This window comes from Chiloscyllium punctatum, chromosome 17, assembly GCF_047496795.1.
Source record: "Chiloscyllium punctatum isolate Juve2018m chromosome 17, sChiPun1.3, whole genome shotgun sequence".
NCBI lineage: Eukaryota > Metazoa > Chordata > Chondrichthyes > Orectolobiformes > Hemiscylliidae > Chiloscyllium > Chiloscyllium punctatum.
Genome location: NC_092755.1, coordinates 94,322,155 through 94,348,514, shown reverse-complemented (window position 1 = coordinate 94,348,514; position 26,360 = coordinate 94,322,155). Strand labels below are relative to the sequence as shown.

Here is a 26,360-nt window from a genome sequence, read left to right as displayed (position 1 = left end):
AATAATTGGTGTGGAAAGTACAGGTGCATGAGTCATTATATTCCAAAGTTCTTTCGACTCAGGAATGAAACTTCTCTGCATTGAAAAATTACAATTGGCAAATCAGAATATTTTCTTAATAGTGAAGCACTATGAGCTGTGAAGCAGCCAAGGAGTTTAGCTGTCTGTGTATAAAATTGCTAAAATGTAATCTGCATGTACAGAATATAATGGAAAACTAATGGAACTAAAGGATAGGATTTCCAAAATAAGAAGGTGATGAATCAGTTATAAAAGGGTCTTGGTTAAATGATATCTGGAATAGCATACTCTGTCTTTGCTGAATACGTTACACCAAACCTTAGAAAAGTTGTGTTGGTCATGGCAAGGGTGCAGCGAAATCCCCAAATGATATCAAGGCTTAAAAAATTAAATTATGAGGACAGGTTGCATGAAATTGACTGAATTATCATATTTGTGGATATGTTCACTGAGCTGGGAAGTTGATTTGCAGATGTTTTGTCCCCTGTCTAGGTGACATCTTCAGTGCTTTGGAGCCTTCTGTGAAGTGCTGTTGTACTGTGTCTTCTGGAATTTAGTTGCTTCCATTTCTGCTGCTTCCAGTTGTTCATTGTAGTGGCCAGGAAATTGGGTCTAGGTCTATGTGCTTGTCGATGGAGTCTGTGGCTGAGTGCCATGCTTCTAGAAATTCTCTGGCTGTCTTATGTTCGTTGCGTTGTCCCAGTCGAATCTGTTGTCCTTGTCATCTGTGAATGTGGCTACTCGGGACACCTAGTCATGATGTTTCGTGGCTTGTTGGTGTTCGTGGATGCAGATTGCTAGTGTTTCGTGCAGTCTTTGCACGTAATCCTGTAAATTACATTAATCTTGCACATGATGGGTAAAGGGTTGTTTGTCCTGGTAAGTTATTATCTGATACATACCCACAATTATGACAACTGGCACCTGAGCTTCAAATCTTAACACACACACACACTGACTTAATTTGTTAAGCAGGTTGTGGGTGGGATTGAGTAATTGAGATTTCTAAAATAATGAAAAGATTTAATAGGCTAGTTACAAAGAAATAGTTCCCTTTGGTTAGGGAAGAGAAATCAAAAGGCCATATTCTTAATATTAGAACTAGGCCATTTAGGAGTGAAATGGGGACACGGTTTCTCCACACACAGACTAGTGGAAAAGTGGAACTCACTTCCCCAAAAGGCTATGGTTGCTGGTTATTGAATGAGATCAGCACATTTTGCTAGGTAAGGAAATTGAGAGATATGGAACAAAAGTAGATAATATACAGATTAATCTTGATCAAATTGTATTGTGTAACAGACTCCAGGAGATGAATAGCAAACTTATCTTGCTCTTTTATTCCCTGGAGAGAGGAGTATTGGGCAGGATTCCGTATTCTGATTTGTTATCTAGTATAGATCAGGTAAGAAAAGGATTCAGATGAACTGTTCAGCACTTCCTGCATTTCTCTTCCTCCTCTACACAGCTTGTACACATTCATCATTGATCTGTCTCACCAGGCTCTCCCATTTATGTTCAAGTTAGAATTGTACAAGAAGACTGGCAATTGAACGGAAGTTCCAGAGTCTGCCAATGCATTAGAATAATATGCTGGCAAGAGAAACAGGAGTAAATGGAGTTATTTTTAAAATTGTAGAGTTGATACAATCATTTTTCATCCAAAATTATTGTTAAATTTGATTGCTTGAGTTCTGTTCTCCTTTTTAATAAAGCTTACCTCACAGCTCAATGATACTGGGCTTGAGAACCCATCAGACCAGTCAATTTCATTCATAGGGCTATATATTGCAACTTCACACTGCTAAAATTTTTACTAGTTAGTTCACCTGCATCCAAAAATCAGTTAAATTTTGACAGATCTGAACTGAGAGTAGATGCCACTAAAGTAAATTTTGTTTCTGTCATTACAAGTTTCACCCCCATCAGTCCACTGAGGATTAAAAACTGTGGGGTGGCTGCTCCCAACTACATCTAGCATATTGCACCACACTTTAGAGAGCACTACCATAGATTGGAAGCATGCAGGAGGAAGAACATGATGTTAGTCAACAATTAACATTTAATATCTACCAGTTTTGACTTAGTCAGTTCAGCTAATAACCCTCTTGTAAGTTCACATAAGTAAGGAGTAGTGCCTTGCTCTTCGGATGAGTTACATACTTCTGAAACATCCCTGAATACATCATTTTATCAGTGTTATTAGTGGATTTTAATCCCAGACTGAAGCCTGGTTTGTTAACTTCTAACATTTTCTTAACCATGAAAGTCACTTGCTGAATAGATTCACAAAAGGGTGCACATTAACACACAGAATAAAATGTTTATTAAACAAGGAAACAAAAGAATTATATACACTATGCAAACAAAACGATGGAAAAGTTTCTTTACAGACATCAGAAAAGGATTCAAACTTGTATTATCCGCCTGAGCGCAGCAAAATCTTTATAAACACCCAAACCTTCAGTGAAGATTCACCATTATCTCCGTGTTAAGGTCCTTTGCCCAGTCTTATGCTGGGACAACTCCAACTGATTTTCTTACAGCAACTTCTTTGCGTACTCAAGATGTTTTTGCCCTTCATCTGTTATCTCCCTAAGACACATGAAATAAATTTCAAACTAAACACACTATTACTTTTAATTTTGGAGAAAACCCATAGGAGTTCTCAAAATTCAGTTGTCCAGCAGCCTTGTCTCCACTCTGTGGCATACCTCCACACAGACTCTTTTGAGATTGTTGTTTGTGACTGTGTGCCTGTCACAAAGCAACGTTTCTTTCACTCTATTTTTAATAATGCACTGATCTATTCAGTTCTAGCTCGTCACCTAAAGGTTTAAAAACCTCAAACAAAAATGCACATAAACAAAGCAGATCTTCATACTCACTAGCTTATAGTCAGTTGGTGGGATTTGATGTTAACCACTTGTATGAGGTCATTAAACTTTTTGATTAATCCATGCCCTCTGCTCTGTATTGTTGTTATTGACCACAGCTATCTGCTCCTCTACCTTCTGAACGTTTGTCTGAAAGGATCAGTCCCTCTCTCCTCCAGTCCCCCTACTGCATCAGTTACTCCAGTTTAGCAACAACTATATATTTTTTAAAAATTGCAGCCATGTTCTTTTGCCTGTTGCACCATTTCAATTGTGTTGCCAAGTATTGCCAGGGAACTTCCAACCCTTGCTGCCAGCAGAATGCATCTCACTTTTGAAAGGTATAGCTCAGCTTTAAGTGGTGTTTGACTCTCTTTGACCTGATACCCCTGCTGAGGGGTGCACCCAATCAGCATCACAGCTTTGCATGACAATGAACAGGCAACATGCATTTTATAAGCTGCCTGCATCACTTCAGTCAGGTGTGAAGTGATTTGTGTATCATGATCCCTACACTGAAACTTGGGGGCCTTCTAGATTTTGAGACTAAATTGGATGTCTTTTTCTTTCAAAAGAACAGCTTTTCAGCAGCTTTTAGCTATTTCTCTTGTCCATGCTATGTTTCAGTCAAAGTTCTGTTTTGCCCAGTTATTGCAGGTAATCTTCATATTTGTAAACTTTTCACATTAGAGATCCGGTGTTCCACGTGACTGTAGAGATGTTCGTAACTATTCTGACAAAGCTGTCCTTGTTCATATATCAATTCTTTTTGTTTAGGATTAGTTTTTTATGATACTAAATTAGCTGTGATGAACCGGGTTTTGAATGCAACTGTACAGCGAACTGCAGACCATGCCGCACCTGAAATAACACTGGATCCTTTGGAAATAGTGGGAGGTAAGTGGAGAAAGGCTTGAAAATTTTTTAAAAATGCTTGACTTGAAGAATATGATTTAAGGATTCTTTTATGCACTTTCCTTTCCAAATATTGGTTTGATTTCTGCACAGTTTTTCGTTTCGTGCCTTGCAGTTTACATTGAAAGCTGAAATATATCAGTCTTCTGTTAGATAGTCTGGTAACCACCTGGATGTCTCACACTTAGGAGAAGGTTGGAATCCAGTTAGTGCTTGAGCACAGATTTGGATCTGGCATAACACAGAAGTAAGAAAATTAGGGGTTTTAACCATTTTTACACCTTCAAGTTTGGTATGTTATTGTCATGTGGACTTCAATTTTTTTCATCATCTTTGTTTCAGTTTTTTAAAGGAATTTGGTCTTGGCAGGTTCAATCTACAAGAGGGGCTGTTATCCTTTGGGTCCACAAAAAAAATTATTTTACTTATGTCAAGACTTTTACATTACAATTTCATTTCTGTTTATCTTTATTTTTAAGCAATGTTTTAATTTAAATGACCATCACTGGCCACTCAACGTGTATGTGACAATTTAGAAACTGATTCATGAATTATTGGATGGTTAAATGCAGCTTTGGCAACTGCCACAGCCCAGTGGACCTAAGGCACCTCTGTTTCCTAAAACTCATATACGCTTTTTTAAAATCTAAACTTAGTTATTTAATTCTACTTATGAGTGCTTTATGTTTTCTAAGGACAGACATAGAGTCGTAATGCATTAAAATGTGCAAGAGCCTTCGACAAATTAGCAATAACCTGAGGCAGTACAGTAACCAGAAGATGTAGATTTTTTTTTGGCTGTTTAAGTCTGAGTCAGCCATTTGTGATGTGCTAGTTTGATTGTCACTGCAAATCATTGGATGGGCACTGATTTCCTTCCTTTAAATCATTGACATAGGTGAGATTCGTTCATCAGAAAATACCTACTTCTGCCAGGCAGCTCGACAACTGGCACTAGTGCCTTCCTCCCAACTCTGTGTAAAATTGGCAAGTGGCGGAGATCCAACCTACGCATTTAATATTCGCTTCACTGGTGAAGAAGTGCATGGAACAAGTAAGATGTGTAGATTCAGCTTTTTGTTGTTAAAGTGTAGATTGAAGCAATAGTGAAATATTAGTGCAAAACCATGTGTTCCCACCCTTTCTCTCCACTCCCTTATTCTCTGAAGGTGTGGGCAACTGTTCGAATGCAGATTCATGAACAGTCACTAGTTTCCAGTTCTTCTCCAATTGACCATTTAACACATGAGTCAAGACACAAACAGGGAACAGGAATAGATCATTCAACCTATCTCGCCTATCATTCAAAAATCATAGCTGATTTGATTGTAACCTAAACTCCATATTCCTGCCTATCTCAAAGAATCTTTCACCTCTCGCTACTTGAGAGGCAGGGATTAATCGAGAATAGTCAGCATTGTTTTGTCAAAGGAGGTCATGTCTGACTAACTAGATTGAATATTAACAGGTTTGTAGATGAGGGTAATGCATTTGATCTTAACCTAACAAAACCATGCTGACTACTCCGGATTAATCCCTGCCATCCAAGTATAGACTAATTCTGTCCCTCAGAATTACATCCAATAGTTTCCCCACCACTGAAGTTAGAATGACAGGCATACTTAAACTTCAGCAAGGCTTTTGATAAGGTTCCACATGGGAGACTCATAACGAAGGTTAAGACCCATGGGATCCAAGGCAATTTGGCAAATTGCACACAAAATTGGTTGAATAGCAGCAAGCAGAGGGTGATGGTCAAGGGGTGTTTTGAGACTAGAAGCCTGTGTCCATTAAAGTTCTGCAGGGACCAGTTTTGAGGCCCTTGTTGACTGTGGAGTATACAAACAGTTTAGACTTGAATGTAAGAAGATTGATCAGTAAGTTCACAGGTAATACAAACATCGATGGGGTGATCAGTGGCAAATGGAATTCAATCTGGAGAAGTATGATGTGATGCACTTGGGCAGGACAAACAAGACAAGGGATACATGTTGAACAGTAGGACTCTGGGAAGCATTGAGGATCAGAGGCCTGTTGGTGCATGTGACCACTGGTCTCATAAGGTAGCAGGGCTTTTATTAGCCAAAGTTTTGAGTTTAAGAGCAGGAAGGTGATGCTGGAACTATATAAAGTGTTGGTTAGGCCACAGCTATTGAATTGTGGGCAGTTCTGGGATCCACGTTATAGGGAGGTAAATTGCATGAAAGGGGGTGCAGAGGAAATTTAGCAGATGTAACTGGAGAGCTTGTTATGAAGAGAAACTGGACAGACCAGGATTGTTTCCCTTAGAGCAGAGAAGACTGAAGGGAAAAATGTTTGAGATGTATAAAATGTTAGGGGCCTAGATAGGGTAGCCAGAAGGGAACTACTTCTTGGTGAAATGATCGGTGACGAGGGCGCATAGATTTAGGGGCAGGAAGTTTAAAGGGAATGAGAGGAAAAATGTTTTCACCCACCATGTGGTGGGAATCTGAAACTCACTGCCTATAATAGAGTCGTAGAGATGTACAGCATGGAAACAAACCCTTCGGTCCAACCCGTCCATGCCGACCAGATGTCCCAACCAATCTAGTTCCCACCTGCCAGCACCCGGCCCATATCCCTCCAAACCCTTCCTAATCATATACCCATCCAAATGCCTCTTAAATGTTGCAATTATACCAGCCTCCACCACATCCTCTGGCAGCTCATTCCATACATGGACCACCCTCTGTGTGAAAAAGTTGCCCCGTAGGTCTCTTTTTTATCTTTTCCCTCTCAAACTAAACCTATGCCCTCTAGTTCTGGACTCCCCAACCCCAAGAAAAAGACTTTGTCTATTTACCCTATCCATGCCCCTCATGATTTTGTGAACCTTGAAAAGGTCACCCCTCAACCTCTGACGCTCCAGGGTAAACAGTCCCAGCTTGTTCAGCCTCTCCCTATAGCTCAAATCCTCCAACCCTGGCAACATCCTTGTAAATCTTTTCTGAACCATTTCAAGTTTCACAATATCTTTCCGATAGGAAGGAGACCAGAATTACATCCAATAGTGGCCTTACCAATGTTCTGTACAGTCACAACATGGCCTCCCAACTACTGTACTCAATACGCTGACCAATAAAAGAAGGGATACCAAATGCCTCCTTCACTATCCTATCTACCTGCGACTCCACTTTCAAGGAGCTATGAACCCGCACTCCAAGGTCTCTTTGTTCAGCAACACTCCCTAAGTCCTGTTAATGGTAAGATTTGCTTTCCCAAAATGCAGCACCTCGCGTTTATCTGAATTAAACTCCATCTGCCACTTCTCAGCCCATTGGCCCTGTGATTATTGATGATACAAATATCTCAGCAAGAGGCCCAGCAATCACTTGTCTAGCTTTCCATGGAGTTCGATGGTACACCTGATCAGGTCCTGGGGATTTGCCCACCTTTGTGTTTCAAGACATCCAGCACTTCCTCCTCTGTAATGTGGACATTTTGCAAGATGTCACCATCTATTTCCCTACAGTCTATATCTTCCATATCCTTAACCATAGTAAATGCTGATGCAAAATACTAGTTTAGTATCTCCCCCATTTTCTGTGGCTCCACACAAAGGCCGCCTACTGATCTTTGAGGGGTCCTATTCTCTCTCTAGTTACCCTTTTGTCCTTAATGTATTTGTAAAAACCCTTTGGATTCTCCTTAATTCTATTTGCCAAAGCAATCTCATGTCCCATTTTTGCCCTGATTTCCCTCAAGTGTGCTCCTACTGCCTTTATACTCTTCTAAGGATTCACTCGATCTATCCTGTCTATACCTGACATATGCTTCCTTCTTTATCTTAACCGAACCTTCAATTTCTTTAGTCATCCAGCATTCCCTATACCTACCAGCCTGTCCTTTCACCCACATGAATATACTTTCTCTGGATTCTTGTTATTTCTGAAGACTTCCCATCTTCCAGCCATCCCTTTACCTGAGTGCATCTGCCCCCAATCAGCTTTTGAAAGTTCTTGCTTAATACTGTCAAAATTAGCCTTTCTCCAATTTAGAACTTCAACTTTTAGATCTGGTCAATCCTTTTCCATCACTATTTTAAATCTAATGGAATTATGATCAATGGCCCCAAAGTGCTCCCCCACTGACACCTCAGTCACCTGCCCTGCCTTATTTCCCAAGCGTAGGTCAAGTTTTGCACCTTCTCTAGTAGGTACGTCCACTTACTGAATCAGAAAATTTTCTTGTACACACTTAACCAATTCCTCTCCCATCTAAACCCTTAACACTATGGCAGTCCCAGTCTGTTTGGAAAGTTAAAATCCCCTACCATAACCACCCTATTATTCTTACAGCTGACTGAGATCTCCTTACAAGTTTGTTTCTCAATTTCCCTCTGACTATTGGGGAGTCTATAATACAATCCCAATAAGGTGATCATCCCTTTCTTATTTCTCAGTTCCACCCAAATAACTTCCCTGGATGTATTTCCAGGAATATCCTCCCTCAGCACAGCTGTAATGCTATCCCTTATCAAAAACGCCACCCCCCTTCTCTCTTGCCTCCCTTTCTATCCTTCCTGTAGCATTTGTATCCTGGAACATTAAGCTACCAGTCCTGCCCAGCCCTGAGCCCTGTTTCTGTAATTGCTATGATATCCCAGTCCCATGTTCCTAACCATGCCCTGAGTTCATCTGCCTTCCCTGTTAGGCCCCTTGCATTGAAATAAATGCAGTTTAATTTATTAGTCCTACCTTGTCCCTGCCTGCCCTGACTGTTTAACTCGCTTCTGTTCTCAACTGTACCAATCTCAGATTGATCTCTTTCCTAGCTATCTCCCTGGGGCCCACCCCCACACGTTACAAGTTTAAATCCTCCCGAGCAGCTCTAGCAAATCTCCCTGCCAGTATATTAGACCCTTTCCAATTTAGGTGCAAACCGTCCTTCTTGCACAGGTCACTGCTACCCCAAAAGAGATTCCAATGATCCAAAAATGTGAATCCTTCTCCTATACACCAGCTCCTCAGCCATGCATTCATCTGCTCTATCCTCCTATTCCTGCTCTCAGCTTGTCGCACCAGGAGTAATCTAGATATTACTACTCTTGAGGAACTCTTTTAAGTTCCTGCCTAACTCTCTGTAATCACCCTTCAGAATCTCAACCTTTTCCCTTCCTATGTTTTTGGTTCCAATGTGGACAATGACCTCTTGCTGGCCCCTCTCCCCTTTTGAGAGCATTCTGCACCCTCTCTGAGACATCCTTAATCCTGGCACCAAGGAAGCCACACACCATTCTGACTTTTCACTGCTAGACACAGAAACATCTGTCTGTACCTCGGACTACAGAATCCCCTAACACAATTGATCTCTTGGAACCTGACGTACCCCTCGTTGCATTAGAGCCAGTCTCAATACCAGAAACTTGATTGTTCGTGCTATGTTCCCTGAGAATCCATCACCACCTACATTTTCCAAAACAGCATATTTGTTTGAAATGGGTATAGCCACAAAACACATCTGCACTAGGTGCCTAACTCTCTCACGTTTCCTGGAGTTGTCTGTTCTTCTCCCTTTTAAAACTGCTGTTGTTTTGATTTTGTTTTGGAACTTTGGAAAAAAGAAATGCAACAGCATATAAAACAGTAATTGCTGCTCCTGGAATTTGAGGAAATCGCCTCCAGCACCTAAAATACCTAAAATATACGGATGGTAGAAGCAGAAACCTCATTGCAAGTAGTATTTAGATAGATATATATTTGCAATGTCAAGGCATACAAGGTTATGGGCCAAGTGCTGGAAAATAGATTAGAATTGTAAGGTTGTTTTTGACTGACGTAAACTCAGTGGGCTAAAGTCCCTTTTTCTGTACTGTAGATATCAATAACTTGTGACAGATATAATTGTTTTGGACAAAGTGGCTTCCAAGAACTCCCACACGCACTACAGATGTGACACATCACCTGTCCTTTCAACCTTAATGTGTTCTAATTGATTTTTATTTAATTATATACATATTTATGTTTTTATAAATTCTGTCAACCTTACCACTGGCTACTATAGTATATTGAAACTTAGGAATAGATTAAGTCTTAGTCACTTATGAAATACTCACCAAATAACTAGGTAGAGACAGGAAATATTGGCGAATTGTGTGATTAGAATAGAATTCCTACAATGTGGAAACAGGCTATTCAAACCAACAAGTCCACACCAACCGGCTGAAGAGCATCCCACCCAGAAGCATCCCCTTATCCTATCCCTGTAACTCCCCATTTCCCATGGCGAAAGCACCTAAACTAGCCACCTCTGAATACTACAGGCAATTGAGCATGGCCAATGCACCGAACCTGCACATTCTTTAGACTGTGGGAGAAAACTGGAGCACCCGGCCGAAACCCATGCAGACACTGGGAGAATGTGCAAACTCCACACAGACTGTTGTTCAAGGATGGAATTGAACCCAGGTCCCTGGCACTGTGAGGCAGCGGTGCTAACCACTATACCGCCCCTAAATATTGTCAAACATTGCAGACAAATCTGTTGTTGTGTTCACCTTGCATCCAGACATGTCTGCTTTCCAGTGGCGATCGCTCAATAATCTGTAACATGGCTGATATTTTCCCATCCTGGAGATCAGTTGCAACAATCCAATTGCTGTGTAACTCAGATCTAAGTAATTCATTGCAAAAGGGCGCTCGAACCCAAGATCTTCTCATTTCTATCACTTTGGAGTATGCTAGAATGGTGCTTATAATTGCAGCTCATGTAATTAACAACCTATGATCTTCAAAATGTGTGTATTTATGTGTAACTAACTTAAATCCTCAAGTATTTTGCTCACCAAAATTTGCCTTGCTGCCTCCCTGTGAGAATTCTGATACTTGCCTTCATTAAGGGCCTATGCCTGAAACATCAATTCTCCTGCTCCTCAGATGCTGCCTGACCTGCACTCAACTTCATTTAATCCTTTAAACAAGACGCTATAATGTTGGACAGAATAAATATATATAATTGCATCTAATTCTCAGCTAAAAATGTTAGTTAAGTTGATCACGTTTATAAAGCACATGTTATTTTGTTTCAATTTGTGTAGCTTTAGTATTTGGTTTCTCAATTTTTGTTTGCTTTCTTTGCTTTTCTGAGATCAGGTTTAACTCCAAAGTATCATCGAAGATAGGCACAATTCCAAACTCCTGTTATTGTCAGCTAAATTGATATAGTTGTCTCACCTCTTAAATTAGAAAATTCTGGTATTAAATTCCACTCCCAAAAAAATCATGTAATCTATTAAAATGTCAGCACAGCATTGTTGAGGGATGCACTCTTCAAGCTCCATTTTAATTACACGTGCTTGTTCCAGTGGTCTTTATCAATGTGCCAAAATGTTTTCCTTGTTCAAAAATTACCTTTGTTTCTGGTGTCTCAATTTGTGTTGTTTGGATTTTAGGTGGATCATTCCGACACTTTCTGTGGCAAGTTTGTAAAGAGTTACAGAGTTCAGCACTTTCACTTCTTATACCTTGTCCAAGTTCTGCAGCCAACAGAAACAAGGTAACCAGTCAGATTGATTAAGTCATCTTAAGGTTGCAGTTGCATTCCTAAAAGTCTCTACTTAAGTGAATCAAAATTCCCATGAGGAATCAAATCAATGTTAGATCCCTTCAGATGGTTTTTTTTTTGAGGCAAGCAATGTGCAAGTTGAAATACTATACCATAAATGTGCAGTATTATGCATTCCTCGATGAAATACTTCTGAAATAATGCACCAAAATATAAAGTACTGTAGAGTCATGAAGTGATAGAATTGTAGACGTCACAGCACACAAAAGACTCTGCTTCCTGATGAAGGGCTTATGTCCGAAACTTTGATTCTCCTGCTCCTCGGATGCTGCCAGACCTGCTGTGCTTTTCCAGCACCATTCTGATCTAAACCCTGGTTTCCAGCATCTGCAGTCCTCACTTTACCTATAAGGATAGTAAGAGTCATGATAGCAACCTCAAGCAAAAGGGACGCTACATGAAGTTTGAGAGAGAAAAAGATGAGTTTGGTTCGTTGCAATCCTGATGTTAATGCGAGAGTTTATCATTGTTCTTCTCCTTTAGAACTTGTATGAAGATTGCAAACATGTCAGCCATAACAGCAATTGCTTAAAATACTCAGTTGCTCACCCAGCATTAGAAAGGGTGCATCTGTTGTGATGGAGGACAGTATTAAAACAGTACTGTCTCCTCTTTCAAATGTCGACTGAGCAATTGTGCATTCCCAGTATTTTCTATTCAGCTCCAATTCCCAGCACTAAGCTTTCTTTGTTTCATCTCATCAAATTAAGTCCTGATGCCGTCACTTCTACTGTGCTGGAGTAAGTTGCTGGTATTTGTATTATTATCACTGGGTTCTAATTCAGATTCAACAGAATTGCAGTATCAAGTACCAGTTAACATTTTGTCACACTTCAAACAAATTTAGAAGGCATTATAGTTTGTTTTAAATTTGAACATTTCAAGGAGCATCCAGATTTTGGCATTACTGTTCGCCGAGCTGGGAATTTGTGTTGCAGACGTTTCGTCCCCTGTCTAGGTGACATCCTCAGTGCTTGGGAGCCTCCTGTGAAGCGCTTGTGATCTTTCCTCCAGCATGCCAGAGAAACGCTTCACAGGAGGCTCCCAAGCACTGAGGATGTCACCTAGACAGGGGACGAAACGTCTGCAACACAAATTCCCAGCTCGGCGAACAGAACCACAACAACGAGCACCCGAGCTACAAATCTTCTCACAAAGTTGAACACTTATCTGGTTGCTTTGTGGGATAGGTCTCCACAATTTTAATCTAATTAACAAATATGATTAATGTTGAATTATCAGTGGTCATCATGATCCCCCTCAGAATAGCATACATCAAAAGTGTAGCCCCTTGTAGGGGAAATAAAATTAGTAGCATTATTGCATCTATCTGCACTCCAGTTGACAATGATTAGTCTGCCAACCTGTAGAAAGCCTTTATCAGAATGAATTACATATGGAATATTAATTTTTAAAGTCTTAGTATTGGTCTATAATGTTTGCCTGTTATTCTACTAGAGCTGTTAATTTCTGGACATGATGTAGATTTTGTGACCAGGTGCTCTGCAGTACCTTGTCTTGAGTAAGCATTTTAAGTGACCATTCAGGATGTAAATTTGGCCAAACTGGGATGACATCAATACTCATTCCTGTGCCTGCCTGTGTTTCCTTCTCATCAAGAGGCAGTGGATGTTAATTAAGATTGGGCATTGTGGATTTTTCCAATACACATTCTCCTGTACATAACCCATTGGCACTGAATCTAATTAAATTATTTCAGTCATCGCCACAGATGAAATTGATGAATGCATCAAAAGAGAACATTTTGAGCCACATAATATCAGAGTGAAGAACTGGTGATTGTGGATTAGTCAATTTTAAATTGAAGAAAGTAGTGTAACACATCATGTCCCGATGTATTGGTTTTAGTAGGTTTATAATTTCTACGGATTATACATACAAATAAAGATATTGACACCACTCTGAACATTCTCCTGCAGTCTATTTCTAGTTAAAGAGAGACGAACAATGTTGAGGTTCTTAGATTTTCAGGCTAAGCACATCATACATCTATTGTATGTCTGGTTTCAACACTTTTTTTCAGGGCAAACACATCCTGACTCCTGGCCCAATAACATATACTGAGGAGCAACTGTTACACTTCTTTGGCCAATTACTTGGAATTGCTATCCGAGCAGATGTCCCACTCCCTCTTGATCTCCTCCCAACATTTTGGAAGACTCTAGTTGGCGAATCACTGGATCCAGAGTGTGATCTGCAAGAGGTTGACATCTTGACCTACAACTACGTCAAGAAGTTTGAGACTGTAAGTCATTCAGTATGTGCGAGTGTTTGTGCCCATTAAGATTGCTGCTTCTTCTTCCTTCTCTTCCCCTTCTCTAACCGAACAAACAATAAATACACAGAGTGTTGGAGAAACTCAGCAGGTCTGCCAGTGTCTGTGGATAGAGAAAATAGAGTTAATGTTCTGAGTCTGGTAAGACAGTTCTTTAGAACCCATCGATCTGGCCACTTTTTTGAAAGATTTTGACTTCTGAACGTCGAGATTTTAGAATGAATTCTATTTGTACATGAAATGTTGGGTATTTTCCTCCCATTGGGTTATAAAGGTGGAATTCATCAGATAATTGAGCACATATAAAGAGACACTTCTTGATTTTGGGACTAGTTTGTACTTTTTGGAGCTGAATTTTTGTAATGTTTCACTTTGTGAATAAATCTGAATCTGAGCAAAGATTCACTAACTGGCTGTCAGAGGATTAAAGCATCATCCCTCCATCCACCTTGTCAAATTTTTGGAGTGAGTTCCCACTTTCGCAACTGGCCTACCTCAAGGCTTTTAGGCCTTGAGATGTGAGCATCTTATAAAGTGTGATTCATATTCAAGGTAATTTATTAAAGGTGATCTAATGTGGACTGTTTTCTATGGTTCTTCAGTGTTGGGAGTGTGGTTGACATGAATTTTATCATTCCAGGTTAATAATGAGATAGAACTTGAGGCACTGTGTGCTGAAATAACATCACATCACCTAACCACAGAGAGCCCTGAATCTCCCAGCAAGCCCTGTTGTAAATTCAGTTACATCGCCATGACAGGCGAGGAAGTGGAGCTATGTCCTGGAGGCAAGAATATCACTGTTACGTGAGTAAATGATAAGGATACATCATCTACCTCTGATTTGATCACAAATGGAATGGGTTAAAATACTAGTTTTCTGGCCCAAAGTCTTACAAATCAAACAAATCGGAAATCAACTGTTTCGCTTTTTGCATATTAACCTCTTTGAGCTCAGGACCAGTACAGGATTTTATCCTGAAGGTAGTGGGGATTTGAAGCAAATTAGAAAAGTGGATAGAAATTAAAAATTTAAATTTAAAATTTTATGGCTAGATTTGGTGGTCATCGAGGTAGGGGTGTGCTTTTTTCCCCTCTATCAACAGTCTGTACACTCAAAACATATTTCAGTCAGAACAATTGTAAGAAGCTTAATCTCAGGCATCAGCCAAAGGCAGTTTACATTTATGTCATGCCTTAGTATTGTAAAATATCCAAACTCACTTGAGCAAAAATCAAACAAAATTCGACCACCTCCAGTTCATAAGTCCAAACCCTTTCTCCTAGAAATAGCCTTTAGAAAGCATCAAAAGGAGAAAAAAAAATGGAATCCAAGAGCCAAGTCAGCTAAAGGCATGCCACTAAATGTAAATAAGAGGCCTGAATTTCACAAGTGTAGAGATCTGAAAGGATTGGAGGAGGTTACGTGGGTAGGGGAGTGAGGGGTCATGGCTATTGATGGTGAAGCCAGCATTGAGAAGGTGATGGTGAGCTGCTACTTTGAACTGCTGCAGTGCGTGAGGTGTAAAGGCACCCAAAGTGCCATTGGAAAATGAGTTTCAAGATTTTGAAGTAATGATAGTGAATGAGTGCCAGTTTAGTTTCAAGTTGAGGTGGTATTGTGACTTAAAGGGAAATTTGCAGATGGCGATATTCCCATGTATCTGCTGCCCTTGCCCTTCCAGGGTAACTGCCTAGTGTTTGAAAAGTGCTGTCAAAGAAGGAGCCTTTGTGATTATCTGCAGTACCTCTTGTAGATGGTACACACTCGCTGTCACTGTACATCAGTCATGAAGGGTTTGAACCTTGAAGGTGGATGGTTTGCCAGTCAAGCAGGCTGCTTTATCCTGGATGGTAAAAGTGAGGACTACAGATGCTGGAGATCAGAGCTGAAAATGTGTTGCTGGAAAAGCGCAGCAGGTCAGGCATCATCCAAGGAACAGGAGAATTGACGTTTCTGGCATCAGATTCCTGAAGAAGGGCTAATGCCCGAAACGTCGATTCTCCTGCTCCTTGGATGCTGCCTGACCTGCTGCGCTTTTCCAGCAACACATTTTCAGCTCTTATCCTGGATGGTGTCAAACTACTCAAGTTGGAGCTGCATCCAGGCAAGTGGGGAGTGTGAATGTGAAAACAAGAATCCACATTTTGAAATTGTTATGCCAAGACCAGTGTTGATCATGGAGTATGAAAGTGTTTTGTGAAAGGGCCCCAATGGAACAATTTCTTTCATGAACTCAATTTTAAGGAGAAAAAGTAAGAAAGCCACTCAAGATTTCATCTGATTAGTCTGAAGTAACAATGGGATAAATGAGGCATTTAGTAATATCTGAGCTGAGATGGGAGAAGCAAAAGGGCAGTTCTGTGGAGGTGAAAGGAGGCATTTATGCTGAGTGTGTGGATATGTCGTGTGAAACATCTCAGTTTCAGGTGTTACACCAGAGTTGTGTAAAATTTGACTCAACCTCAGTGATCTCGGAAACAGACAGCTTCAGTAGGTGGGGGTCAGAAATTTGAGAAAGGAATAAAAATAGGACATGGCTTTGACATTTAGCTGGAGAAAATTTCTCCTGCTCCAATGCAGTATGTTGGACCTCAACATAATGAGTCAGAGAGAGGAAGTGTCAGGAAACATGAAATTTATGTAAAAGCAAATGATATTCAGCAAGTTACGACCTTGATTTTACCTTAAATGATCCTTACCCTTCTGCCTTTGGTGGTATCAGCAGGGGACGAGAGCAAAAAGGGGGTAGCTTAGAAGCATATCGTCAAAAAACTTCCTTTTTCTGAGCAAAATTATCCCTGATCTGACCCTGATACTTTGAATTAAAAAGCTTTTGAACTATTTTTTTAAAATGTTCATTCTAGATTATGCTAAGCTATAATTGCATAATGTTTTCTCTCTTCATTCGTAAACCTGAAACAATATAAACAAACTTTCGGTAATACTCTATGTGGCATATCCTGGTTTCAAGTCATGGTTCCAGAAAGACTGAGCTAGTATCCAAATGCCAGTTGTTTAAAATCCAAACTCTTTAATAACAAAAGTAATTATTTTATATTTAAAAACTCTTATCTCTCCTCATAAGTGTTTATGGTTCATATACAGACCTGAGCATGTCTACTATATATAAATTGAGGGGAATAAAAGCTTTTTTTCAAGAAAGATCGATCAAACCTCAAACCCTTTGCAACCTTATTCCTCCCAAACTGTTCTGTTCATCCTTTTATACTTAGTTCTGAATTAGTGGTGCTGGAAGGGCACAGCAGTTCATCATCATCCAAGAAGCTTCGAAATCGACGTTTCGGGCAAAAGCCCTTCATCAGGAATAAAGGCAGTGAGCCTGAAGTGTGGAGAGATAAGCTAGAGGAGGGTGGGGGTGGGGAAAAAGTAGCATAGAGTACAAGGGTGAGTGGGGGAGGGGATGAAGGTGATAGGTCAAGGAGGAGAGGGTGGAGTGGATAGGTGGAAAAGGAGATAGGCAGGTAGGACAAGTCCAGCCAAGTTATGGGGACAGTTACTGAGCTGGAAGTTTAGAACTAGGGTGAGGTGGGGGAAGGGGAAATGAGGAAGCTGTTGAAGTCCACATTGATGCCCTGGGGTTGAAGTGTTCCGAGGCGGAAGATGAGGCGTTCTTCCTCCAGGCGTCTGGTGGTGAGGGAGCGATGGTGAAGGAGGCCCAGGACCTCCATGTCCTCGGCAGAGTGGGAGGGGGAGTTGAAATGTTGGGCCACGGGGCAGTGTGGTTGATTGGTGCGGGTGTCCCGGAGATGTTCCCTAAAGCACTCTGCTAGGAGGCGCCCAGTCTCCCCAATGTAGAGGAGACCGCAACGGATGCAATAAATGATATTAGTGGATGTGCAAGTAAAACTTTGATGGATGTGGAAGGCTCCTTTAGGGCTTTGGATAGAGGTGAGGGAGGAGGTGTGGGCGCAGGTTTTACAGTTCCTGCGGTGGCAGGGAAAGTGCCAGGATTGGAGGGTAGGTTGTTTGGAGGTGTGGACCTTACCAGGTAGTCGCGGAGGGAACGGTCTTTGCGGAAGGCGGAAAGGGGTGGGGAGGGAAATATATCCCTGGTGGTGGGGTCTTTTTGGAGGTGGCGGAAATGTCGGCGGATGATTTGGTTTATGTGAAGGTTGGTAGGGTGGAAGGTGAGCACCAGGGGCGTTCTGTCCTTGTTACGGTTGGAGGGGTGGGGTCTGAGGGCGGAGGTGCGGGATGTGGACGAGATGCGTTGGAGGGCATCTTTAACCACGTGGGAAGGGAAATTGCGGTCTCTAAAGAAGGAGGCCATCTGGTGTGTTCTATGGTCCTCCTGGGAGCAGATCCGGCGGAGGCAGAGGAATTGGGAATACGGGATGGCATTTTTGCAAGAGGTGTAATCCAGGTCGCTGTGGGAGTCAGTGAGTTTGTAAAAAATGTCCGTGTCAAGTCGGTCGTCATTAATGGAGATGGAGAAGTCCAGGAAGGGGAGGGAGGTGTCAGAGATGGTCCAGGTAAATTTAAGGTCAGGGTGGAATGTGTTGGTGAAGTTGATGAATTGCTCAACCTCCTCGTGGGAGCACGAGGTGGCACCAATGCAGTCATCAATGTAGCGGAGGAAGAGATGGGGAGTGGTGCCGGTGTAATTACGGAAGATCAACTGCTCTACGTAGCCAACAAAGAGACAGGCATAGCTGGGGCCCATACGTGTGCCCATGGCTACCCCTTTGGTCTGGTGGAAGTGGGAGGATTCAAAGGAGAAATTGTTAAGGGTGAGGACCAGTTCGGCCAAACAAATGAGAGTGTCGGTGGAAGGGTACTGTTGGGGACATCTGGAGAGGAAAAAACGGAGGGCTTGGAGGCCCTGGTCATGGCAGATGGAGGTGTAGAGGGATTGGATATCCACGGTGAAGATGAGGCGTTGGGGGCCAGGGAAACTGAAGTCTTGGAGGAGGTGGAGGGCGTGGGTGGTGTCTCGAACGTATGTGGGGAGTTCCTGGACTGGGGGGGGGGGGGATAGGACAGTGTCGAGGTAGGTAGAGATGAGTTCAGTGGGGCAGGAGCATGCTGAGACAATGGGTCGGCCAGGGTGGGGTCAGGCTTGTGGATCTTGAGAAGGAGGTAGAACCGGGCAGTGCGGGGTTCCCGGACTATGAGGTTGGAAGCTGTGGGTGGGAGATCTCCTGAGGTGATGAGGTTCTGTATGCTCTGGGAGATGATGGTTTGGTGATGGGGGGTGTGGTCATGGTCGAGGGGGCAGTAGGGAGAGGTGTCCTCGAGTTGATGTTTGGCTTCAGCGGTGTAGAGGTCAGTGCACCAGACTACCACTGCGCCCCCTTTGTCCGCTGGCTTGATGGTGAGGTTGGGATTGGAGGATGAAGGGCTTTTGCCCGAAACGTCGATTTCGAAGCTCCTTGGATGCTGCCTGAACTGCTGTGCCCTTCCAGCACCACTAATCCAGAATCTGGTTTCCAGCATCTGCAGTCATTGTTTTTACCTTTTATACTTAGTGTTGAGCAGTGAACATATCATTTATTTGCTGATGTCATGCACCAAGCCCTAATTTCATTTTCTACAGGTGGGATAATAAAGATGCATATGCTTCAGCAATCCGCAATCTGAGGCTGCAAGAGATTGAGAACACTGACTGCATGACTGCGGTGCGCGCTGGGCTTGGCTCAATTATTCCCTTGCAGCTCCTGACACTGCCAACACCATTGGAAATGGAGTTGAGGACATGTGGACTGCCCTACATAAACCTAGAGTTTCTAAAGGTAATAATCATTCATGAAGTTCAGTAAACTAAGCTGAGAAACTACTTTAATCATCAATGAACCTTGCTTCTATTAACCTGTTCAGTTGCAGTATGTTATTCAAAATCATTTAATTTATACTGCCATAGGAGTAAAAGAGTGTCATTTAGATGTTACAAACCTAACATTACAATACTGCCTGATGTTTTAGAGATAACACAAATAAATGATTGCCACTTCTAATCTTATTTTTTTTTCAAAAGATTGAATAATTTGAAGAATGCTGCAATTTCTTACTGTTAAGAATCTGAGTTGAAATGCCTTTTGACTAGCATGAAACCTGACGTTTTCTAACTGAATTTGAAGTACTGGTTAATAGAACTTGGAATTTAGAGTTGCAAACAAGCCATTGCCAGTAAAGTAACAGTCAACAAGTGTACTCAGCATGGCTCCAGTCACAGGCATATCGTTCCAAGTTTAATGTAGATTCGGTCTGTGCATTTCCTGACTTTAAGAACAGCTGGAAGTGTCTTTCATTTTGATAGCTGATGGGTCAAAAAATATTTGAACATTCAAGCGCATGAAAAAGTGAATGGGTCCAACTCATACTGGCAAAATGTAACTGCACAATTGCCAACCTTTTATTGCCATCTTTTTTAGCGACGGTTGTACAACTTCTAGCCACAGTTTGACTTGCTTATAAAGAAACAGCGACTGGTTGAATTTTGTTTTGTATTGTCAATTATGAGTATATATGTGAGTCTTTCTTTTGCCCTCCACTATTACCCAGGCTCACACCATGTACCAGGTGGGACTTATGGAGACTGATCAGCATATTGAATTCTTCTGGGCAGCGTTAGAGATGTTCACTCAAGAGGAACTCTGTAAATTCATCAAATTTGCCTGCAACCAGGAACGAATACCATTCACCTGCCCCTGCAAAGATGGTGGCCCTGATACCGCCCATGTTCCACCATATCCTATGAAGATTGCTCCTCCTGATGGAGCTGCAGGTAATCTAGAGGGTTGTCTCTTCTACTATCACAGTGGGAGTCAGTCCTTTCAGCTTTATCACGATAGATGAAGCCCTTTCTATCCTTATCTCTCTCACCATCCAGCAGCTAAGATGATCAAAATACAGCCTTCCTTGTGGTGATACAACCGTAGGAGCCGAGTTTGCTCTCCAGATTTTTTTCTTCACATAAGAAAAGCGTGCACATTCTGTGCCTCTGCCTGAGGGTATAACTAACATCAGGAATTTGATGTGTTGCTGGAAGCTGCCTAGCTGTCACAGTGATGTTTGAGAACTATTTTGTAGGGAAAGAAATCTGGATTGTTCCTTGGGAATTCAATTTCTCTTTATAAAATAGCCACAATAAATCTTTGGGAATGAATAAGCAAATGATGCACCAAAAAGCTGGCTAGGATGTGAATATCTGCATCTAAATATTTTTAGCAGAACCAGGAAGACAGCACTTTTAAGAATTTTTTGATCTCGTTGCATGGAAGTAGTAACAATTCAAACATTAAATTAATTAATCTTGCCCACAACCAGACATTGTTAATTTGAGCTGTTCCAGTATAGAATGTTGTTTGAAAAAAGGAAAAGGCACTTCCCACAAGAACATAAGTAAAAGCTACCTTCCAAGCAAGTGGTTTGAGAGTAGCCTAGTAGGCAACAAGCTAACTCTCCATTCTTTAATAAAATGCATGGTATAGGGCACTGTGCCTGGAGGTTAACTGTTAGTTAGCATTCATGTGTGTATTCTCCATAGCAACACCTCTACCCAACCAGTGTAAATGTTAGTTTTACATTTATTAATATTCTTATGACTTGTCCTGATGAGTGCAAGATGAAAAGCTTCATCAAAGCATCTTTTTTCAACAAAACTAAATAGCATCAGTGTCAGCAAATATGCACACTGCCAGAATGAGTGCCTTGTTTTTAGTTTGTCTATTTCTCCTTTGTGTTCAGGTTCACCGGATTCCCGATACATTAGGGTAGAAACCTGTATGTTTATGATCAAACTTCCTCAGTATTCCTCGCTTGATATCATGCTGGAAAAGCTCCGTTATGCTATCCACTACCGTGAAGACCCTCTCAGCGGCTGAGCAGGACACAACTGGCATTCCCAGATCCTTTTGCAACAAATGGCGATGCCTGAGGACCTCCTTGAACCTACTTTTAAGAAAAGGAATTGAGGTGGAAGCCAGATGGAAATCGATGCTGCAGTCGGGAGCAGTTCCTTCTGAACCCGTCACAAGCAAAATGCTTCCACACCGATGCAAACTTTCTTTTTGTAAATTTCCATTTCTATTGATGGACTGAGAATGGTGTGTTGCTGTCTTGTCAAGCAGCTATTCCAAGAGTGTACGGTGCTTTTACCACTACAGCGGTGTATGTTACTGTACCCTTAAAACACAAACGCTTGTGGTCAAACAGGATAATAGTTTATTGTAGGATCTAACTGTTTTTATACTCTGTGGTCTTAACTTTGGAGCAGCATTTTAACTTTCATGTTCTCATAGAAGGAAATTTCTTTTACTTTTCCTTGTGCACAAGCACACACATGGGAACACTACCCAAAATTAGACAAATCTTCTCTTCCAGATCAGCTTTGGCTTCTAAAATGTCTAGTAACCATATGTGCGCACAAGTGTGCTACAGAATTTAAACGCTCCAAAGTTAATGTCGTGATCGTCAGTGTACAAAAAGGCATACCTCCACCTACCAACAATTAATCTTCTAGTTATAGGTGGATTTAAATGAATCATGTGACCCAGTCTACTTCCCTTTTCTCCTTCACAGATAAGATGTGAGTACTTGTATGTAGGATCAGCATGTCAACAGATGCCTGCTTTGCCATGAAGACACTCAGCTGTCCTTTTATTTAATTTTTCAATCTTTTGTCATACTGACAGGAAGTCCGTGACTACAAATATTTTCTTGCAAAGTTCCTTTGCTGACGGTCTGTCAGTGCTTATGAAATTGCCAGTAATGTAAGAAGCCTTGATTTGATGCTTTGGGTAACATAATTTCAGATATCTCCTTTCCTACTGACAGAAGATCCCAGAACTTGGTAATAAGGCAGGGATACAGTTCTCTGTAAAGTTACTTTGTCAGAGGTCGGTTTATGATCATTGCTGGTTCAGTTTATCCTCTTCATTTTCCCTTGTGGGTTTTCAAATTATACTATTCCCAACTGAGTGGGTGGACAAATAGCTGATGGGAAATGTCTGGCCACTGCTTGGATAAGAATGTCACGTCACAGAACTGTAAGCCTAATCCATTAGATCAGAAGTCTGGTCCCCTTGAATTTTGAATTTTCTATATTAAAGTTGAAATGCAGTAGCATGAATCCTAATTAAATAAAACTATCTTACTATAGATTGATTTAAGATTTACAGTGCAAATAGCCTGCATTATATGTTTTAAAAAAAAAAGTCTGCACAACCCAATGCACAAGTTTCCATCCTTCGGTTTTGTTTACTCCATAGCCATTTCGGAATAATCTTTTACATGGTTTAACAACACATTCAGCAGTAAATTGGCTAACTACATTGTAAAATGCTACTTTTGATACAAAATGTTGTGGAAAAATACTGCGCTAAGAGATGCAAACCAAATATCATGATTTGGCACACTCAATTTATCCAAGCTGTTTCATATTTAGTTGGGAGTGTAAAATGACATTATCAGCATGCAGTCAGAATGATGAAGTAAGCTCCAACCGTAAAGAATATTTAAATAGTGCCCAGCAGAAGTGACATCACTTCTAATCTGAAATGAGGGATACAGCTATTGAGATCACTGGTTGTGTGGTTCCAGAATTCTCTGAATCAGTGAACATTCTTATTTAAAGGGGAAATGGATATGGCTATGCAGCCTGATGTCAATTAAGATGTTGAGTTTTTTCAATGTACGTTAAAACTTAATTTGACAGTACAGTGAATGTACCACATGTATTTGCTAATTGTTTATTTTTCCGATAAAACAGATTTCTAAACATTCCTCCTCCCTCCCAGCATCTTTCCTTGTCCACCCCCACAGAAATCCACAACCTGTAAGTTTTGGTTTTGCAATAATATAGGCTGTAGGTTATTTCAGCGTTTGCAAAAAGGCAGTCATGAAGAGTTGTACCTGAGGTAAACTTGAAACTAAGCTGTGACACCATCAGAACCTTTGACAGTCTTCACTGCTATTGTGTATCTGACTTTGGAATTTCCCAATAATGAAGTGAAGCTCGTTGAGAGAGTTTGGAAGTACATACATACCCTCAAGTCTGTCACTGTAAATTGAAATTGGTACTGGCTTGTAATCTCTTTCAAGAGTAGCTAATTCTTCATTACTAATTTGAATAGAGCTGTGAAATGTATATTGACAATACAAAGAAATGGAAGATTGTGCTTCAGGACAATACTTGTCATATTTATCAAGATAGCCTATATCAATGGCATTAAATACCCCTAGTTCTAGGATTAATCAGGACCAATTTTACAGAAGTAAAGAGCTGAGGTTAATACTGGCCTAAGCATACAAGGCAGGGGAAGCAAGAAGTGTAAGGATAATATCAGTATAAACCTGTGAATCTTGGTGGATTTATCCCAACCCCTTGCAATACAGGAGATTTGACGGGTCTTAAAGCTTGTGGTAGGAGGCTTAAGTAATGTATCCTCCAGATACATAAAGTGTAATATAAATTATCATAGGGTGCAGAGTGTATTTTGTTTTCTTTTGCTGTGCAATGGTAAGATAGCCTGCAAACATGTGAAGGGCCTGCTTAATAACTGAGTGAATGAAGGTTTTGTGTAATTAGTTATTTGGCAAACAAAGAGCAGATTGACCTGCTGCCAGTGTTGATGCTGCGAGTTTATTTTTGTGGAGTGGTTCAAACATTTCAGCAAATTATATTGTTAAATTCTGGAATTAGTTATTGTATAATTGTCAATTTTATTCATCTTTTATTAAATACAATGAAGAGGTATGTTTTGGTAGATGAACCTTGGCTTTTCAACTAAGGTTTAATAAATTGCAAAAAGTCAAGACCCATAATAGAGCTGTAAACAGGAACAAGCTGGTCAATCAAAAATTTAAATTGTTTATAGATAGTACTACAATTTTGGTTATGGCCCCAGATTGACAAGCTAGTTTTGACTAGCACAGATCTAAAGCAGAGGGTGTTGAAATTATTTTAAAAAGTCATGATCGTTTCAGTGGTTGATTTCATGGGACAACAAAGCAACACCACATCTAGTTGTTTTTATATACAAACTATTAGTTGAATAATCCCCCAGTCTGTCCCCTCACCCAAAAAGGCTGACACCAGTGTAGATCTGACTCTTTGTCCCTACCTTGTTAGAGTGATGTGGTACTGGCTGTGGTAATGTTAATCTGCTGCTATGACTGCTCCATTTTACGAGGAGCAACCAGATAAACTAAAACTTACAAAGGACATATCAACATACAGGTGTTAATGTGCGCTGTACAGTTATTGATGTATATTTATTGCAATTATTTATGAATGCATCTAAAAATCATCTGTATTGTTGATTTAGTCTGCATTGGTACCTAAAGCAGTGATGTATGAATGGAAATTACATTCATATTAAAAAGTTCAAGCAGATTTTTTTTAAAGTTGTCACTCATTTTTATGGATCAAAACTACCAAAGTGCTTTACAAAAGGATATTATAGACCACTGATTTTTGTGAAGAGGTTGGGAAAAACATTTTCAGTGTTTATGAAAATTGAATCAATCCCTCAAGTGCAGGAAGACGCCATTCGGATCCAAGTCTCACTTTGAGATCATCTCAACCCTACATTTACCATGGTTAATCTGCCTAACCTTTGGGAGGAAACCCCCACATACTGGGAGAACATGCAAGCTCAACACATAGTCACCCAAGACTGGAATGGAACCCAGGTTCCCTGGTGCTAAGAGGTAGCAGTGCTAACCACTGTGCCCCCCAACAGTAAAAAAAAACTATCCTGAAAGATTAGTTCATGGAGTAAGAGGTTAACTTCATGGGTAATGCATGCTAGTAGCTGGTTACTCACTTACTGATGATGATACCAAAAGCACAAGACACATTTATATATAAATCAAAGTGTATGGAGTTACAAAATCTGTATTCAGTCAAACCTGGAAAAAAAATCTTTGCACTCTAGTCAAGCTAAAGTGTGTGTCAATTTGGTTATAAGTCTAGCTAAAAGTAAATTTGCCAAGCAAAATTGGGCCAAAATAAGCAGCATCAACTAAAAAGGGCTATTTTTGATTTTCCCACACACGGCAAAAAGGTGAAATATTGCATTATATTGGTACGTACAGCTTGTTCCAAATTTCAGCATTTGATAAAGACTGACAATCTTGTAATCATTCAAATTTTCTAATTGTCTTTGACAGCTACCTGTACATTGGTTTTAGCCATACTGAATTATTGGACGCCGTTCCAACTGGCTGTAAATGCAGTCTTTTACAGTGTAGGTGCTATTTTACAAACACGGCAGCAAACAGGCAATTGAACAACTCCTGGTTAGTTTGTTTATAAATTTAAAAAACTGAAATGCATATTAAAACATGTATCAGTTGGACTCAGCAAGATGGCAGCGATTCTGTAGAACTGCTGTGGACAGCTCTGCCTAACAGCCAAGGCGTACTGATGTTTTTTGCCATCCCTGGCCAACCTATGTGGTGGAATTATTAGTTTAAAACCTTACAGAACACATATTTGTTAATATTTGGGAGTAGAAAGGATGTCAAAGGGGAAAAAGAGCAAGCAAACAGCAGCAGGGAGGACACCCCCCTGCAGCAGCAGCAGCCTCTCCTGACCACCACCCCCCCCCCCACCAGGGACCTGACAGACTCAGGAATTGGCTGCGGTGATGGAGAGACTTACATTGAAAGTTGTGGCTGCAATTGACGAAATCCGTGG

At 40.8% G+C, this 26,360-nt stretch overlaps 1 protein-coding gene across 2 annotated transcripts in view; it reads left to right on the top strand.

The window, feature by feature from the left end:
- Positions 1-25,052, top strand: part of LOC140488149 (probable E3 ubiquitin-protein ligase HECTD4) — a 291,859-nt gene extending 266,807 nt beyond the window's left edge. For both annotated transcript variants that reach the window (XM_072587982.1, XM_072587981.1), the window contains exons 69-76: positions 3,675-3,794; positions 4,711-4,866; positions 11,224-11,327; positions 13,441-13,662; positions 14,333-14,499; positions 19,254-19,449; positions 20,219-20,441; positions 21,404-25,052. In XM_072587982.1, the coding sequence (XP_072444083.1) occupies positions 3,675-3,794; positions 4,711-4,866; positions 11,224-11,327; positions 13,441-13,662; positions 14,333-14,499; positions 19,254-19,449; positions 20,219-20,441; positions 21,404-21,540 (1,325 nt within the window). In that variant the 3' untranslated portion in view covers positions 21,541-25,052. The remainder of the gene's footprint in view (positions 1-3,674; positions 3,795-4,710; positions 4,867-11,223; positions 11,328-13,440; positions 13,663-14,332; positions 14,500-19,253; positions 19,450-20,218; positions 20,442-21,403) is intronic.
- Positions 25,053-26,360: the final 1,308 nt, after the last annotated feature.